The 17835-nt window shown below is 35.9% G+C and overlaps 1 protein-coding gene across 3 annotated transcripts in view; it reads right to left on the bottom strand.

Annotated features, from left to right (window-relative positions):
* Positions 1-260: 260 nt before the first annotated feature.
* Ing3 (Inhibitor of growth family, member 3) overlaps positions 261-17835 on the bottom strand; it is a 192757-nt gene continuing 175182 nt past the window's right edge. For all 3 annotated transcript variants that reach the window (XM_090400953.1, XM_090400952.1, XM_090400954.1), the window contains one exon: positions 261-675. In XM_090400953.1, the coding sequence (XP_090257079.1) occupies positions 559-675 (117 nt within the window). In that variant the 3' untranslated portion in view covers positions 261-558. The remainder of the gene's footprint in view (positions 676-17835) is intronic.

Genomic DNA, 17835 nt, shown 5'->3' with positions numbered 1-17835 from the left:
TTACTGCACTTTCTTAAATAATGCCAGCCAACTCTTGTCCTGAGCTTTTGCATATATAGCCCCATTTCATTTATTAAATATCTTAGGCAATTAAATAAGTCCATGAAACCTAGTAATGTAATAGTCTTCTCTTATTGTGGAAACAGTATCACAAATATGAATTCCCGTGGACTCAAAATTGAATTTTGTGTTAAAGCCAAGCTAATGCTCAGCTATCCGTGCGTGCCATTAATCTGAATCATGGTGAGTAAAAAGTCATATACAGATTCAGTGCAGCTTTTATTTATATATACACGGATCTGTGTGTTCAACTAGCTTGTAATCTTTTATTTTCTTTTGAATGCCATAAAGAATGTAGGCAGTAAACATCCTACACACACGGTGACACACACTACTACACCAACAGGAACCAGATGAACAATGTGTAGTACACATATCACAGAATGCTAACTGCACAGTAATTAAACCTGCAAGATTTCAATAACAGGATGAAGCAGCTGTTTTCTCTGTGCAACCATTGATCATATCTAACCTATACAGTTGCCCGGCTTATTTTCTTCACTTTTCCTTGCGTCCTCGCCTCTTCATTGAAGCAGTACACTGTGGACAATACCATTTTCCTTTAGGTGGTTGAGTAATGCCAACGCAAGCATAATGAAACCACTCAAATGGACACTAAAAGAGAACAAACAACATTTTACGATATGAACTGCATTTTACAATATTAATTATACATGAAACTACCCGTTGCTTATATTTAATTGCAAAATGATTTGAAAGAATCTGTGCATATCTAGTAAATCTATTATTTTACCTTTTGATTTAATCAAATACTAAATTAATTTTTTTATTCTATGTAAGCACTATTTACATAATTAAGAAAAATTACTTTATCAATGTAATATTATAGAAGTTTCAAATATTTTTATTATGCTCTTAGTTGCATTTGCTTTAAAATGGCAATTATGCTACCATTGCCAACAATGAACACCTAAAGAATTCTATCAATTTGCATTACCCAAGGGGTGGGTTAGGGTCCCTAATTAGGCAAATTAATGTATTAGCATTATGTAACAAAGTATGTTATACACTAGATATTAATGAAGTATCTATGTAGTGTATTCAGGATAAGATAATATTTAGGGTGCAACTTGCCGGGAACAAGTCTTAGTGTCACTTTCAAATCATACCTATATCGTAGGGAAAAGTTTTTCATTTTGATAATAATAAAGATTGCTAACTCTTCTGGAGCATGCTCAAATAAGCATAGATAGTGTGCTTATGCATCACAAGAAGACAAACAAGAGCTAAAGCATTTAGAGAAATGTCTGGTAGGTAGTGCAACAGAGAAAAATGAGAGGTGACAAGGAAAAAATAAAGAGTCAAAAAGACAGTAAGGAGACAATACTGTATAATGATTCTCATTAAGGATGTGCTTTTTTTATATTATGACTCATACCCCTGGAAAAATTGTAAACCTATAATACATTAATACCATAGGTTCTGTCTTTTTCTCTCCTTACATAATCAGGCAATTCTGCTCTAGTCCAAAATGCAGGATAGTGGCCTCTTAATGGATGATGGAAATAATCTCCCTCCTTCCCAGACATTCACAAACATCCTTGCCTGGAGTGGGATTCAAATCCATGACCTATGAGTTTGAAATCATGCTTCTTGATGCCAAAATTAAAGATGATAATTATGTCAGATTTCAAAGAGAAAATGTAAGAGTTAAGTCTGTAAGTCTCCTGCCAAGGTACAAAAGACCATGACTTCAAATGAGCCAGTGTGCAATTGTTCATGTCTGAATGGATTTAGTGTTAGGTGCCTGGAGAAAGCTTCATTCAGTGAGATAAGGAAATATATACAGAAATATTCATATAACTCATGGAAATGGGTCAAGTTGCTCTGTTTTGTTGCCAAATGGTAAATGTCAGATAGTTCATGAGCCTCATCTTCAAAAAGAAGTTTGCTTATGTATTGCCAAAACTTTGAAAAATTTAAGAGTGTTGGACTTTCTTTTCACTATCGATGCAGGAACCAAGGTACTCAAAATCATTTACTACTTGAAGAATGTGGTTATTTAGCTTAATATTTCATTTTATTCTGTTCTTTAAGACTTTAGTTTGACTGCCATTATGAATTTTTACATAAATTATCTAGGTAGTTTTACTAACATTCACACTGCCTAATCAGTAATAAGTGTGAGGAGTTTTTAGCATTGGTCAACTTGACTTGGCTAAAAATTATAGGCATTAATGAGACTTAATTGACAGACAGATATTGTCACAAGGATAGAATGCAAGGGATATTAAGAGGACTGGGAGAGGAGTACTTATTACTAATGAGATAGCAGAAGACAGTGCATTTGAAGATATCTGATGTAAGATGAAAGCAAACAAGACAAAATATATATTTGGTTACTTCTAGAGAATAACTATTAACCATACTCTAGCAGTAGTGAAATCATAAATTTACCAAACAGGCCAGGAATAAAAGGAGATGTGGATAACATGCATTAGAAATGAACTCAGTGAGCATATTATGGATGGGATGCAGGTTCAGCTATGCAGACACAAACTGTAAAGGGGAAGGAAATGAAAGTCATAGAGCTATTCAGAAATTAACTGAAACAGCATGTGATGAGAGATATCAGAATTTGAGAGTACTGGATTTGGTGATGTGAATTTGTCCATAACTAAGACAATCTAATCACTTTGTCTCCGGTTGGGAAAAAAGTGATCATGCATTCTTGATCTGGAAAGTAGCCACACATAGAATTTTCTATCAAGAAACTTACAAAGCAAGTGATTGGAAAAGACTCAGGAGGTAGCTTGGAGCAGTGCCATGTCCTAAGAAACTGTGGAGGAAGGGTGATTGGGAAATAGTCATATATTTTAAGGAAAGTAGTATCTGATTACATGGTTGGTCAGGGTGTTAAATGGATGAATACAATCATTAAACAGGATCTACAAAAAAAGTTGTGAAAGATATATAAGAAGAAAGGTGATCCCAGCAGGCTTATGAGCAGCACAAAGCATAGGCAAGAAAGAGTGACCAACATAGTGAGGAAGGAAAAATCAGATTATGAAAGGAAATCAGCCAACAGGCTAAGCAAAATCCCACAGCCACAAAACTCATTTGTTATGTGAAGTAATCTGAAGAATAATTATATAGAATGCTATGGTAGGGAATTGATAGAAGCAGAAGATGCATCAGATAACATGAACTTCGAGGTATTTAGAATAGTAAGAAGTCTTAATATGAACATATCCATGGGACTGGATATCAGCTTGTGTTTTAAAGTACAAAACCGTGGTAGTACCCTTAACTAGTAGACTCCTTAAGTATAGTTAAGGATACTACCATTAATGAAAAAAAAGACAACTCCATAACATAAAATAGGAGGCTCTAAACAGAACAAATTATGTTACTCCAGGGGAGATTCGATCTACCTTTCACAAAAACGTGTATTTTTTTTTTTTAATTTTAAACAGGTTGAGGTAGAACCTGTGACACATCAGCTTGAAGAGATGGAAACACTTCACAAAAATGGCTGTTTTAGAGAACATTGATATTGATGTGTCTGCAGGACAGCTGTTGCCCATGTTTTAACATGGCCTAACAGAAAGTCAAAGAATGATGGAAGACAGTTCAACCGAAGTGTCATGAAAGTATCTGTATAAAAGACACAGATGAAGAGTGTAATGATTTAGTGAGGGAGGATTGTCGATCAACTAAATGATTTACTTCAGGACTCAAAGGATGTTTTGGGTATACTATGTACACGAATAGTGTTTTAAGGATGAATTGCTTTGGGATTTGTACAAAAGGTAATAAATAGTAGTAACTGGATGGGTGAAAGCAAGTTCTTTTTCAGTGCTAAGGAAGCTACTGATGTGATGTGTTTATGCCAGGAAAAGTTGGAATGTAAATATCAGTGCAAGGAAACAAGGATCCCATCTGGTGATTTGTATATTACTGAGGATGAGGGTAGGTGAGCTTGTGAGAAAAGTATGTCTGCATTTTTGATGTCACTGAAGATAACCAGATTATCCTCATCCCACTGAAGGTTGGTATGGATGAACTACTCTTAATCCTGTTTACAGCTTTGCAGTGGATGACTGTTGACTGAGTAAATAATTTATGTATGGGAAAAGAGGGCATTCCTACACTGGTGAAGAATTATCAAAGGAAGTCATGTACCATGAGATACAGTAAATGATCAGAGAAATAACTGGCTAATCAGTTATAGAATTTAGAAGGCAAATTGAAGGATGGCAATGTACAAATGCTAGACATGATCAAATATTCTGGATAATGTCATAAGCAACAACACATTTTCCCCAAACCTTTCCATAGCATGTTTCAGTGATGCAAGCTAAGACAGCTTATCCATCATGGTGGTCACCGATTAACAGGTGAGTCTATGTAATAGAGAAATTTGATTGTTTTAAAGAGGATTGAGATGAGGGCGATTGATTTGCAGTCTGATGACTTATCTACCCCCTCTTTCTGAAATGGGCTGAGCATAGAAGATTTAAACATGATAGGCATTAACTCCAGAGTCCAGCTTTTGAGCGAAATTAGGCAGGCATCATCATAACCAGAAGATTTTTTGCTATACAAGTTGTGCCAAGAAGTCAGCTGCATCTGTAGTAGTGTAACAGTGGTGCCATCTGAATGAGAAAGACAAATGTTAATGCACGGGAGCAGAAGTTGTGTCTGATGGCTTTGCAGGGAACCAGAAGGCACAACTTCCACTTGGATATGTTTCTGCTATTTGCTCTTACACCGAGTTTTTTTTTGATATTTCTGGACTTCAGCATGTGCAAAAGCAATGCTATCCATATGGAACACTTGCAAATGGTGGATTGCTACAATCCAATCAGTACATTAATGATAATGTGAATGATTTGAAGAAGTGGGGGGAGATATTGAATTGTTTGATGATGCAGAGATCTTCATTTAAATAGATTGGTAGTTTGGGTCAGGAGACTCCATAGCTCATTTGGTACAGACAAAGCTCTTTGGCTGGAAATACCTGGGGTTTGCTTCCCATCCATGATGTGAGGAACCTTTATCTGGTCTGTCTCATACAGAGGTAGAGGGTTTTCCATCTCTCAGAACAGGCAAACCAGCCCCATGAACACACACGGATTTACAGCCACGAATACTTATATATGGTTACACCCGTAATCAACCATGAGTCGTCGCAACATAGTCAACCTCCTAGATAGATGCTGCATGAATGGGAATGAGTTTGGGCCAAAAAAGTATAAAATAGTAATGAAAAAACTTACAGGATGTATATTACATAGATGGAAATTGATGAGGCTAGAGAATTGAAGATCAGAAGATGTGTTGCAAATGCGTAAATAGCTCGAAAGATCACTTGGATGTTAAAGAAAAAAAGTAGGGATTAGGTAGTTATTATCTCTCTTTGTAAGGCTTTGATATGACCACATCATAGGCTACTTGTATATATACAGGCTGACCTCTAAAGTAGCCTTAAGTAATTATTTGAATACAATTGTCTCCATAATTTACCAAAATGAAAGCCTAGTCATGAAGATACTTCATGTGCAAACTTTATTTGCTTATGCTTGGATAAATACAATTAAAACAAGAATATAATAAATTTAGTTTAATCCTTTATCCAAGGGTGAGCCTGAAAATATCTTCAGGACTGAGGTAAGGTAGTACAACATCAGGCAACTCGCAGCAAAGGTGGATCAAGCTCCCAACTCCTTGTCTCAGTATCACCCATAATGCACAGCACATCTCCTTGCGGACATGTATACTGTTATGCATTAAGGGGGGGGGGGGGGGACACTATCTATACCGGTTTCGAGCTTTATTGAGGTCTCGTCAGTGGGAGCCAGGCACTGAGACAAGGAGTTGGGAGCTTGATCCACCTTAGCTGCGAGTTGCCCGGTGTTGTTACTACCTTACCTCAGGCCTGAAGATATTTTCAGGTGCAAACTTTGTTTGCTCATACTTGGATAAAGGATTAAACTAAATTTATTATAGTCTAACCAAGTGAAAAATTTTCAAAACAAGAATATAATTTCTTATATATTATAATTTAATGGCATATAGATCTTGAAAAGGATGCTGATTTAGTGTAGCAATAAACAAATTGTCCTAAGGTGCTAGAACCATGGTATAGAAAAACAAGTTATTGAACTACAGCATTCATTTGCATCTTCTGTAGCCTTTGGCATTGATGATGATATTTGACCTAGGTTCAAATCCCATCTAAGATGCAAGGAACCTGTATAAAGGATTTTGAACTGTTGGCAAGTTTAACCAGGCTTGTATGAGGTGACATGGTTTTTTCCTTCCAAACAGGTGTTTGAGTCCACAAAAACAGATAAACTAGCCAAATGAATACATATAATTAGCAGGCATAATACATTGATATTGTAGCTTTAGATCCTGTGGAATTGGTGTTTGCACTCCTCAGTGCTAAACCACCTGAAGAAAAAGCATCATCAGTTCAATTCTAGTCACCAACTCAAACTTTTGCCAGCCTGATTAGCTGAGTGGTTAGCATATCTGCTCTCCAGCCAAAAGGTTGTGGGTTTGAATTCTGCTGTGGACATGGATTTTTGTGATTGTCTATGAAAATATTAGTGGTGATGGGCAGTAGATGGAGAGCTGCAAGGAGTCCAAAGATGCCCTCCCTCGATGCATCTTTGGACTCCTTGCAGGTGTCACGTAATAATAATAATGAGCATCATGATGCAGTCAACTCTCACCATACTAAATACTGCTCTAAGAAGTTTTTATTGCGAGTTGAGCTCCTAACTAAAACCCATATACAATGTTACGTTAACCAAAATTCCTGTGGCCCTATATGCTTGCTGTAGTAAAAGTTGTAATTTCATTTGGTGTTAGTGAAAGAAAGAACTAAACTAGGAATAAAATAGTTTCTGCATAAACTCAGGAATATTTGACTTTCTTTCTAGCTTTTAGCATAGTCTATCCAAAACTCTGATTTGATTATTCTTGAGGTGCAAGCAGAATGCTGCAGATGTGCAAACAAATTTATTACCAGAAGTTGGTAGCAAATCTATTGTGTAAGTCCTAACTGAAACTCAAGAAAAATTACAGAGTGAGAGAATAACACTAATTATCTTCATCTTCCCTTGTCATGCTCAATAGCCTATCACAGCCAAGCAACTTGGATTCTTAGAAACCTAATTAAAGTTGTAATAGGGTGGTTAATCCTATCTGCACAGTGTCTCAGTTGCATTGTTCAAAGGCTGGTTTGTCTGTTTTACAGGAAGTAAAATCTTTGCCACCTCCATGTGAGACAGCTTATTTTTGTGTGTGTGTGTGTGAGAGAGCTTGTTCTGCTCAACATGTTATTCCTCAACCTATATATTTAACAACAGTCATGGAGTAAAATAACAATATATTTAATTTTAATTTGTTGGTTAAATTTTCCAGATTCATATCCATGATAGTGCATTGACTTCAGGACCAACATGTGTTTTAAAGAATGGAGCTCAATCATAAAAAAATTTAAATATTTACTTTAAGCATATATTTATATACAATAAATAATACATGGAATAATTAAATGGCCATTTCTTAATTAACATACATGAACTCGTTAATATCTCTTATAAACATTATGTAGTCTCACTTGGCCATATAGAAGTTTCCTTTAATGCATCTAGCTTTCAATTTTCCAAAGCAAGGATAAAGAAAAATTTCACAAACAACAGGAATGTATATTAATTATGCATTTCCAATTCTAGAACTTTCACCGCAGATTCCAAATTGCTCCTTGCAATATATTTCACTTGCCTTTAAATTGAGCGCAAAATATTTACACACACATAGACTTGATATGTCATGCTGTACATCAATTATTAGCTGCACAGTTCCATATCCTTGGAAAGGAATTCAAAATGCATATATAAAAACTTTTCCAAGATATGAGAACTCGGTAGTTTATTAAACCTCTTCAGCTCAGCTTCCTTGCTTGCCTTCTCTTTACTTTCTCTCTAGCATTCCTTACCAACAACAGCTGTTCTAAAAATAACTAATGCATGTGTCCATTACCAAGATGCAAAGCCAAACGCAAGTGACAACATGGCTGCTGTTACTACATTACTCGCACACTACGGGTATTTGACATAGAAACATTACAGTAAACAACATAATTTACAATATCATACAACATTATTGTGTTATTCCCTAAGGATTATAATATACGGTAAGCAAGTTTACTAACTTATAACTACAATTAATTATTTTATATCACTATTGCTTAACCACATGACAAATCCCATATATACCTATCTTATCACATAAAAAAAACAAGCTTATTTTCTCATATATATACACACACTGTAAAAAACAAACATAATAAGCAAAATGTCTGAGAAATTTTTATAAGCTAAATTAGCTTGAGTTGAGAAGCCCTTATATAGTTTGCCTGTGTCCTAGATGGTATTCAGACCTAGATCTTTGTGATGAAAGGGCATTGTTAGGAATGAACTAAAACAGTATTCTTATAAATTTCTACAAATTTAGTGTCTCAGTTGCCTGTGTTCAAAAGGCTGGTTTGCCTTTTTTACAGGATGTAAAACCTTTGCCACCTCTGCATGAGATCAGCTAAATTACCTCAAGTTGAAAAGCCCTTATATATAGTTTGCCTGCGTCCTAGACAGGATTCAGACATAGGTCTTTGCGATGAAAAAGAATTGTTGTTAGGGATTGAGCTAAAGAGGCATTCTTATCATTTTCTACAAATATAATAATTTATAACTTAGATCTGTTTTCACATTTTAGTTCCCTGATTAAAAAAAAACTTTCTTTCATTAATATATTCTTCAGGGAGTATAACTAACACTTGTAACACACAGAAAGACAACACAATACTCAATGAAACACATGGCTATGAAATTCCTATCTAGGTGCTGCATCCTCTATGGGTATTTGTAGGTGGGCTAGGATGTAAATTGGGACCTCCGATGATTACCATACCTATCCTCTTCGCTCCCTGCAGAGCATAGGGCCTCAACCAGACTTCCATTTGACTCTATTCAATGCTTCATTTTTGATCCCTTTCCAGGAATGCCCAAGCAGCCTTGCCTCTATTTCTACTAGTTCTCTTCTCAATGTTATCCTGGGTCTGTCTCTTTTCCTCTTGCCTTGGGGATTCCATTCTAGTGCAATTTTTGCTATTTCTTTATCTGGGTTCCTGATTGTGACCTATCCAGTTCCATTTTCTTTTAGTGATTTCATTTCTGATGCTGGTTTGACCTGTTCTCTCCCAAAGTTCTATGTTTGTTATTTTATTTGGCCAGTATATTCCTAGTATCTTCCTCAAGCATTTGTTTATGTAGACCTGTATTTTATTTATGTTTTCCTTCCTTTGTGAGTGACCATGTCTCAGCTTCATATAGTAAAACTGGTTTAATATTAGTGTTGAAGAGCCTAATTTTGGTTTTTAATTTTATTTCTTTGGACCCCCAAATTTTCTTCATCATATTGAATGCACGTGCTTTCTGGATTCTGTTTTGTATGTCCTGTTTGGTTCCTCCTCGTGTACTGATCACTGATCCTAGGTAGATAAAGTTATCTACCTGTTCCAGTGTTTTCCCTAGTATTTCAAAGACTAATTCTTGTTTGGGGTTTATCTTCATTACTTTGGTCTAGTTATGTGATTTATTTTCAATCTGCATTTATTTGCTTTCTGGTTTAAATTATCTATTTTCTTTTGGAGGTGTTGATGTTTTTGTGCCAAAAGGCATATATCGTCTGCAAAATCCAGGTCACTGATTTTATTTGACCATCCCCATTGAATGCCAATTCTTTCTTCAGATGTTTTCTTCATCACCCAGTCAATGACAATCAGAAAGATGGTTGGGGAGAGTATACATCCTTGTCTTACTCCTGTGTTTGTTGCAAATGGTTCTGATAGTTTGCCATTATTTATTATTATTTGGATTTTGGATTTTTCATGAGTTTTCTTTATATTTATGATTTTCTGAGGAATCCCGTAGTGCTTCATTAACTTCCATATAGTCTTTCTGTCTATGCTATCAAATGCACGTTCGAAGTCGATGAATCCCAAATATAGGCTACTCTGCCACTCTGTTGTATTGACTGTTCAACAATTATTCTTAATGTTATTATCTGATCAATACAAGATCTGTTTGGCCTGAACCCAGCCTGTTCTTTCCTCAGTTTAGTTTCAATTTCTTGTTTCATTCGTTCTAGTAAATACTTTACTTACAACATTTAGAAGTGAAATCCCTCTCCAATTTTTACAAAGTGTTATATCTTCCTTTTTGGCAGTTTAACCAGGAGTCCTGTATTCCAGTCTTCTGGCCATTCCTCCTTTTCCCATATTTGATTAAATAGCAGGTGTAGCATTTCAACAGTAGTGTTTATATCTGCTTTAAGTAGTTCAGCCTGTATATTATCACTCCCAGCTGCTTTATTGTTTTTTGTTTTCTTTACTGCGTGAGTTATTTCTAGTTTACTTATAGTTCCTGTATTTCTTCTTCTAGGTTTTCTATTTCTCCATTTAAAATTTCTTGGAAATGTTCTACCCATCTTTTCTCTATGTCTGCTTCATTTGTGAGTAACTTTCCTTGTTTATTTTTTACAGGCCCTTCTCTTTTAAAACTCTTCCCAGCTAGCTTTCTTGTTATCTCAAACAACTTCTTTGGTTCAAATTTACTTGCTGCTGCTTCAGCCTCTTTACACATTTCCTCCAGGAAAACTCTTTTATCTTTCCTTGCACTTTTTTTATCTATCCATTTTTAAGCCTGTATCTTTCATTTATCCTATTTCTTTTGTTTTCTTCTATACTTTGCAGAAGTGTATTCCTTTCTTCACATAATTTGATGGTTTCTTCAGAGATCCATTGTTTGTAATCCCTACTCTGACTTCTCTGGCAGTACTATTAAATATATTCTTTATTTTTTCCCAGTTCTCTTCAATGTCTATTTCCTTATATTGTTCTACAAGGCTTCCATATTTATTCCTTAATGTTATTTTATATTTGTCTTTTGTATCCTTGTTTTTCAGTTTGGATATATTGTCTTTGATTCTTGTCTTTAAATATTTTTTTAGTTTCATTTTTATTTTTGAAATCAGTAATAAGTGGTCTGTAAAGGCATCTGCACCTCCCCAAACTCTTACATCCATCAAAGAGGTTCTTCAAGATCTGTTTATTAAAATATGGTCTATTTGGTTTTTGGATTTCTTATCAGGTGATATCCAAGTCTGTTTATGGATGTCTTCATGTTTAAATATGGTTCCGTCCATGATCATATCATTGAAAGTGCAAAAGTCTTTTAGGATTTTCCCATTATTCGTTCATATCCCACGTTACTATTTCCTACTTTTGCATTCATGTCACCTATAATTAAAAGCATATCTTTACTTTTGACTTTGTCTACTTCTTTTTGCAGCATGTCATAGAAGTCTTCTTTCTCTTCTGTTTTTGCATTGTTTGTTGGTCCATATATGTTTATTATAGTCACATTTCTGTATTTAGTTTTAAATCTAGCTTTGATGATTCTTTCAGAAACTGGTTTCCATTCAATTAGTGCTCTTCTAGCATCTGTTGTTAGCATGAAAGCTACACCTTTACTATGTGTGTCATCTTCATTCTGGTTTCCAGAATATAAAATGTATTTGTTTGTTGTTAGTTGGATTTCTCCGCTACCATTCCATCTTGTCTCGTTTAGACCTAGTATTTCTATTTTGTATCTTTCCATTTCTCTGGTTAGTAAGTTAGCTTTTCCACTTTCGTACAAAGTCCTAATATTCCAGCATCCAATTTTGGTTGAAAGTTTTGGGCTAAAGAGGTTTTTTTCTTGGAGTTTTCCGCCTGTCAGCTTCCCCAATGGAGCTTTCACTGGCTTGCTTCTTTTCCCCAGTACTTCTCCCTCTTGGTTTTGTGTTGGTTTTCCAACAATGGTTGAGGTTTCTGTAGCAATATGTTCTTTCCATATTATGGTTGCTAGCCATAAGTACAATCCTCCTCCTTTCTCATCCGGGCTTGGGACCGGCAATGGCAGAGTTCTCTGATAATTAATATTCCCCAAATTCTGGAAAGGTTTTTGCATATTTGTTTAAATTTGGTTGGTTTCTCAGTGCCACTGCAGATTCCAAAAACAGTTCTTTCTTTTTTAAATTCCCTGTGATGGAGCAGGGTGGTGTTCTTCAAGAAGATCCTGTGAGTGTTATCCAATACAGGGTCTGCAAGAACATATTGACCATAGCCGTGATTGCAGATGCAAGTTTTGTGTTCATCTAAATGGATGGGCCGGCAGATTTACCTGTGCCAGCTTGCAAGAACAGGGTACTTTATATACTCCAGGCACTGAGAGAGAGAGAGGAGGGAGCTGATCTTTGATAGAACAGATAAGGTAGCAAGTTTGCTGTAGGAGTTAAAAAGCTGTATAGAGGTTGTACTTTTTTAAAGACATGGCCATTTTTTCCAATGTATCGCAGACATAGGGAATGGTGATGGCATTTCTGAAATGTTTCTGAAGGGATGACCGAGGATTGGGGTGGGTGATTTTTTTTTAATTCTGTAAGCACTGTAGCCACTGGATCGGAAGGTATATGGTTGAGTTCTGTTAACACAGAGACACCAAATTTCATTAAATTCCATCCACCCAAAGTAGAGTCATTGCTTTACATAATTTCAAAAATGTTTTCGAAGGAAATGTAATTTCAATGCAGCTGAAATGAAAAATCAACATGGACTAACAATTTTTTTGCATACTAAATTTCAATAAAATCAGTCCAGCCAGAGGCGAAAAATAGCATTTATAATCACAGAAAGAAAACTAATCTAAATGTCTGTATTATGAAAGACACTTAAAACAAACGTAGATGAATTAGGATCTACAAGATATAATTAAGAAAGAAAAAAAAACTAACAAGGAATAAATGAGCCTTATAACTGCAGAAGTAACTGGATACAGCTACTCACTAGTAAAATAGAATGAATAAATAGATATTAACACACAAACTAAAAGATTGCAACGAGCCACATGACCAATGCCATTTTAAAATGGCTTTACTGATGAAGTTATTGGCTGGCAAGTTAATTAGATTCTTTGACTTGAATATTGGGGCATTCCTGATCTACATAATATGTATATGTGACATTAGAAAAAGTTTTAAGAAAAGGATTCAAATCTCATTTTGGTAACTGAAGCATTTTTATAATTGGAATTGTCTAAAACATCTCAAAACTACAGAAAGAAAAAAAAAAGTATCTCTTATACAGCACTTTATACAGAGCATTATTTTATAGTTTCATCATCAGTTCCTGATATGTACCCTCAAAGAATGTAGGATACCAAGATAGTCTGCATAATGAAGTTTACATCATTACTAACTTCTTAACAATTTTCTTTCAAATTAATGATATCTGTCAGGTTTCTAGTTAGAGATTATCCTTTCAATATTCTTAACTAAATCAATCAAAATCTCTGCCTTCCTCTGGGATCGTTTTCCCACAATCCTAGTATTAAATATCTCTTTGTTACCACTGCTCACACATTACTGAATTCTAATGATTCAAATTCCTTGCAATTTTCTTTATTTCTAAAATGATTTTGACACTGACCATCTATCTGTTTATTACTACTGTAATTTCTCTCGCATGACTATATCACAGTTATGAGATCTTAATCTCCAGTCTTTGATTAACTGTTTTATTTCTAATCTAACTCTGATTCATAAGTTAAAATCAATTTGCATGTGTTGAAGCTTAAGTGCTGTGAAGAATTTATGTTGGAGATTTAATGGAATGTTATCAGCACTGTGAAAGGGTTTTAATGCTTCCAGTATTTTGTCTCAGTCACAGAGATATCTTCAGGGATTACAAAAAAACTTTTTGTAACAACACACACAAATACAATACAACAGTAAGCAAAACTAAAGTCCTATTTAGGTGGTGTACCCTCTATGGGCGTTTGCAGGTGGCCTAGGTTATAAAGAGGGATCTCTGATAATTATTGTTTCCCAAATTTTGGGAAGTTTTATGCAACTGTATTTGTTTAAATTTGGTTGATTCCTGAGTGCAGATGCAGATTCAAAGAACAGTCTTTCTTTTTTAATTTACTATGGTGGAGCAGATTGATCATAATCGTGATTGCAGATGCATGACTTGTGTTCTTCTAATTGGATGGTTGCTGATCTGCCTACCTGTCCGAAGTAAGCCAGTTTACAGGAACAAGGTACTTTATATACTCTAGGCACTGAGAGAGAAAGGAGCTGATCTTTGGTGGAACGGATAAGGATAGCAAGTTTATGGTGGGGGCTTAAAAGCTGTATGGAGGTTGTACTTTTTTTTAACAATCAGGCTATTTTTTCTGATGTGCCAAGGATGTACGGTATGGTAATGGCATTTCTGAAGTCCTTCTGAAGAGATGGTCAAGGAATGGGGAAAGACTTGGTTATTTTTTTAATTCTGTAATCATTGTAGCCATTGGAAAGGAAGGTGAAGGGCAATTTCACTGGAACAAAGATTGTGGGCTCTATTGGTTAGAGTTTTATATACAGAGAAAGAAAGGTTACCATTAGGAAGGAGTGTTACTAAGGTGTCTAGGAAGGGTAAACTATTGTTATTTTCCTTTTCCATTGTAAACTGGATTCTAATGTGTCTAGGCCATGAGGCCAAATAGAGAAACAACAAACTCTTCCCTTCTAAAATCTATCTGGCTAAGATATGTACATGATAATAAATTTAGTTCAATCCTTTATCCAAGTGTAAGCAAACAAAGTTTGCACCTAAAGTATCTTCAGGATTGAGGCAACTCGTGGTAAAGGTAGACCAAGCTCTCATCACACCTTGTCTTAGTATCTCCCATAATGCAAAGCACATCTTGCAGACATGTATAATGCTATGCATTAAGGGCAGGGCCACTACCCAGACTGGTTTCAACCTTTATTGAGGTCTCGTCAGTGGGAGCCAGACCCAGAAGTGGTGATACCAGGCAGAAGCATTAGCAAGGTCATCTTTACCTATAAGAGTTGCTAAATTTATTATATATTATTAATATATAATAAATTTCGTATAAAAATCAGTGATATAAAAAAATAAAGACTATGAATATAGCCAGAAACAGTGAAAACATCAATTGCATCATGAATGGAAAACTCAGAAATAAAACATTTAACTATTTAGGCAAAAATTTTTATGAAAATGGAAAACTAAATAACAAAACAAAAAACAGGATTACCAAAACTGGTATGGTAGGGAGTTACCTGAATAAATTTATATGGAATAAGAGAGAAAGTAGTCAAAATCACTAAACTAGCTATATATGAGGGTTGTTTTGAAAAGTTTGGTAAAAAATTCAAGTTAAACACATTTTTTTTGGAAAAAATCACCTTTATTTCTCTACAGTCTCCATCGAGGTCTACACATTTAGTCCAGCGAATTTCCAATTTTTTCATCCCATCTAAAAAGTAGGATTTGTCAAATTATGCAAAATAGTCAATGACAGCCTTGATGACTTCCCCATTCGAAGAAAATTTTTTCCCACCAAGCCAAATTTTTAAATTTGGGAACAAGAAGAAGTCATACGTGGCCAAGTCCAGTGGATGTGGAACCAATTTGAACCACAATTCGTGCAATTTTGCCATTGCAATGGCTGATGTGTAGGACGGTGCATTGCCTTGATGAAAGAACACTTTTTTTGTGTGCCAATCTTGGCCGTTTTTTCTTCAGTTCTTCTTTTAAACAGCCCAACAATGACGCATAATAGGTTATGTGTCATTGTTGGGCTGTTTAAAAGAATTAAACAGCTCCTGTTATTGTCTTATCCTTTTCCAAATAGTCTATCATGATAATTCCTTGGGAATACCAAATAACAGTGGCCATCACCTTCCCAGCTGAAAAATGGTCTTCGCTTTTTTCGATGCTCTTTCACCAGGCATTGTCCACTGTTTTGACTGCTGCTTGGACTCAGGTGTGTAGTGGTGGATCCAAGTATCATCTACAGTCATGAATTGACATAAAAAATCCTGCAAATTGCAATTAAACATCACCAAACACTGCGTTGAAATGTCTTTTTGCATGCACTTTTGATCGACAGTTCAAGAATCGTGGCACCCATCGCGTGCACAGCTTTCTCATGCAGGATATTATGCACCTATTCAGTAGAGATGCCTACAATCTCAGCAATCTCATGCACTTTCACTCCATAACGATACTATGGATTTTGTCAGTCATTTCATTCATAATGACCTCAGTCAGAAGTCCAGAGTGTGCTTCATCTTCGATGGAGTTGCAACCATGTTTAAACTCGTTTATCCAAAAATAAATAGTCTTTAATGCTGGTGCAGAGTCCCCATGAACTGCATCTAACTTGGCTTAGATCTGCACAGCCATCCATTTCTTCAAATAAAAATATTTTATCACTGCACGAAAAATTGGTTTTTCTCCATTTATATGAAAAATGCAAACATGGTCATTTGAAATGTTTGCCAAATGAGAACTATGTGTCGCACATGGCTAAAATTTTGCCAGGGGTCAGGAAAAAGATGATACGTGCTGACACTGGTATGAATGAACGAATTGTGTCACCATCTATTGGAAACTTACCAAACTTTTCAAACAATCCTCGTACAAGACAGTGTTTAAACTAATTCTAACTTATGAATCTGAGAGCTAGGTTAGAAATAAAAGACTTGATTACAGACCTGGAAAACATAAACATGAGAGTTTTGAGTAAGATTAGGGAATAAACAGATGATATGATATTAGGAAGGAACTTTAAATTACTAGCATTCAGTAATGTGTGACCAAATTAATCTACCATGGTATAGTCACTTGAACAGAATGGGAGAAGAAAAATTTGCAAACAAGTGGTCTGATGCCAAGATGGCAGGAAAAAAGATCCAGAGGAAGACCAAGAAAACCAAGAACAATCCCCTCGAAAGAACCTCGTAACTGCTTGGATTCGTGTCCGCATTCTTTCGGTCATTACCCAATTCTCATGACTATAAGTGAGGATGGGGACATAGACTGTATTGAAGACAGCCAATCCGAGTATCTAGCTCTTCATCCAACTTTCCATCACCCATGAATGTGGACCCAAGATATTTACACTTCTCCACCTGCCTCAGTGGGACTCCACTCACATGTAGAGTGCACTGGGATGGTTGTCTTGAGACCACAAATGTTTCAGTTTTGACCACACTAATCTTCATTCCGGTTCTGCACAAACAGTTACAAACCTATCCAGGGTCTGCTGTGGAAAGAGCTAAGCAGAACTAGATCATCTGCAAAAAGCAGACGTCCAATGCTACATCTTGCAGTTCTGACACACTCACTGCCTCGGCTGTGCCTATCAATCCAGTCCATAAATATTATGAAAAGGAGGGGTGACAGAACACACCCCTGGTGGAGGTCAATGGAGACAGTGAAAGGTTCAGACTTTGTGCTATTTACCCTGACACAAAACTCCGGCATTCATACAAGGACTTGATGGCAGCTAATAGTTGGCCATCCACTCCATACTCCTGTACTACTTGCCAAAGCTTATCCCAAGGAACCCGGTTATATGCCGTCTCCAAGTCCACGAAACATGTGTAGACATTCTTGGCATATTCCCAAGATTTCTCAAAGACTTACCTTAAAGTGAAGATTTGGTCAGTTGTGCTTATACCAGGACGAAAGCCACATTGTCCTTCCTGGAACTTTGACTCAACTATGCTCCTGCACCTTCTTTCCAAGCACCTAGCATATACTTTCTCAGGCAGGCTGAGCAGAGAGATGCCACGATAGTTGCTGCAATCTCTCTGGTCTCCCTTCTTGAAGACTGATAT

The sequence above is a fragment of the Typopeltis vanoorti genome, chromosome 11, assembly GCF_054136105.1.
Source record: "Typopeltis vanoorti isolate ZY-2024b chromosome 11, IOZ_Tvanoo_1.0, whole genome shotgun sequence".
Classification (NCBI taxonomy): Eukaryota; Metazoa; Arthropoda; class Arachnida; order Uropygi; family Thelyphonidae; genus Typopeltis; species Typopeltis vanoorti.
Note: the sequence above shows the minus strand (reverse complement) of the source record. Positions and strands in the feature narration are given on the sequence as shown.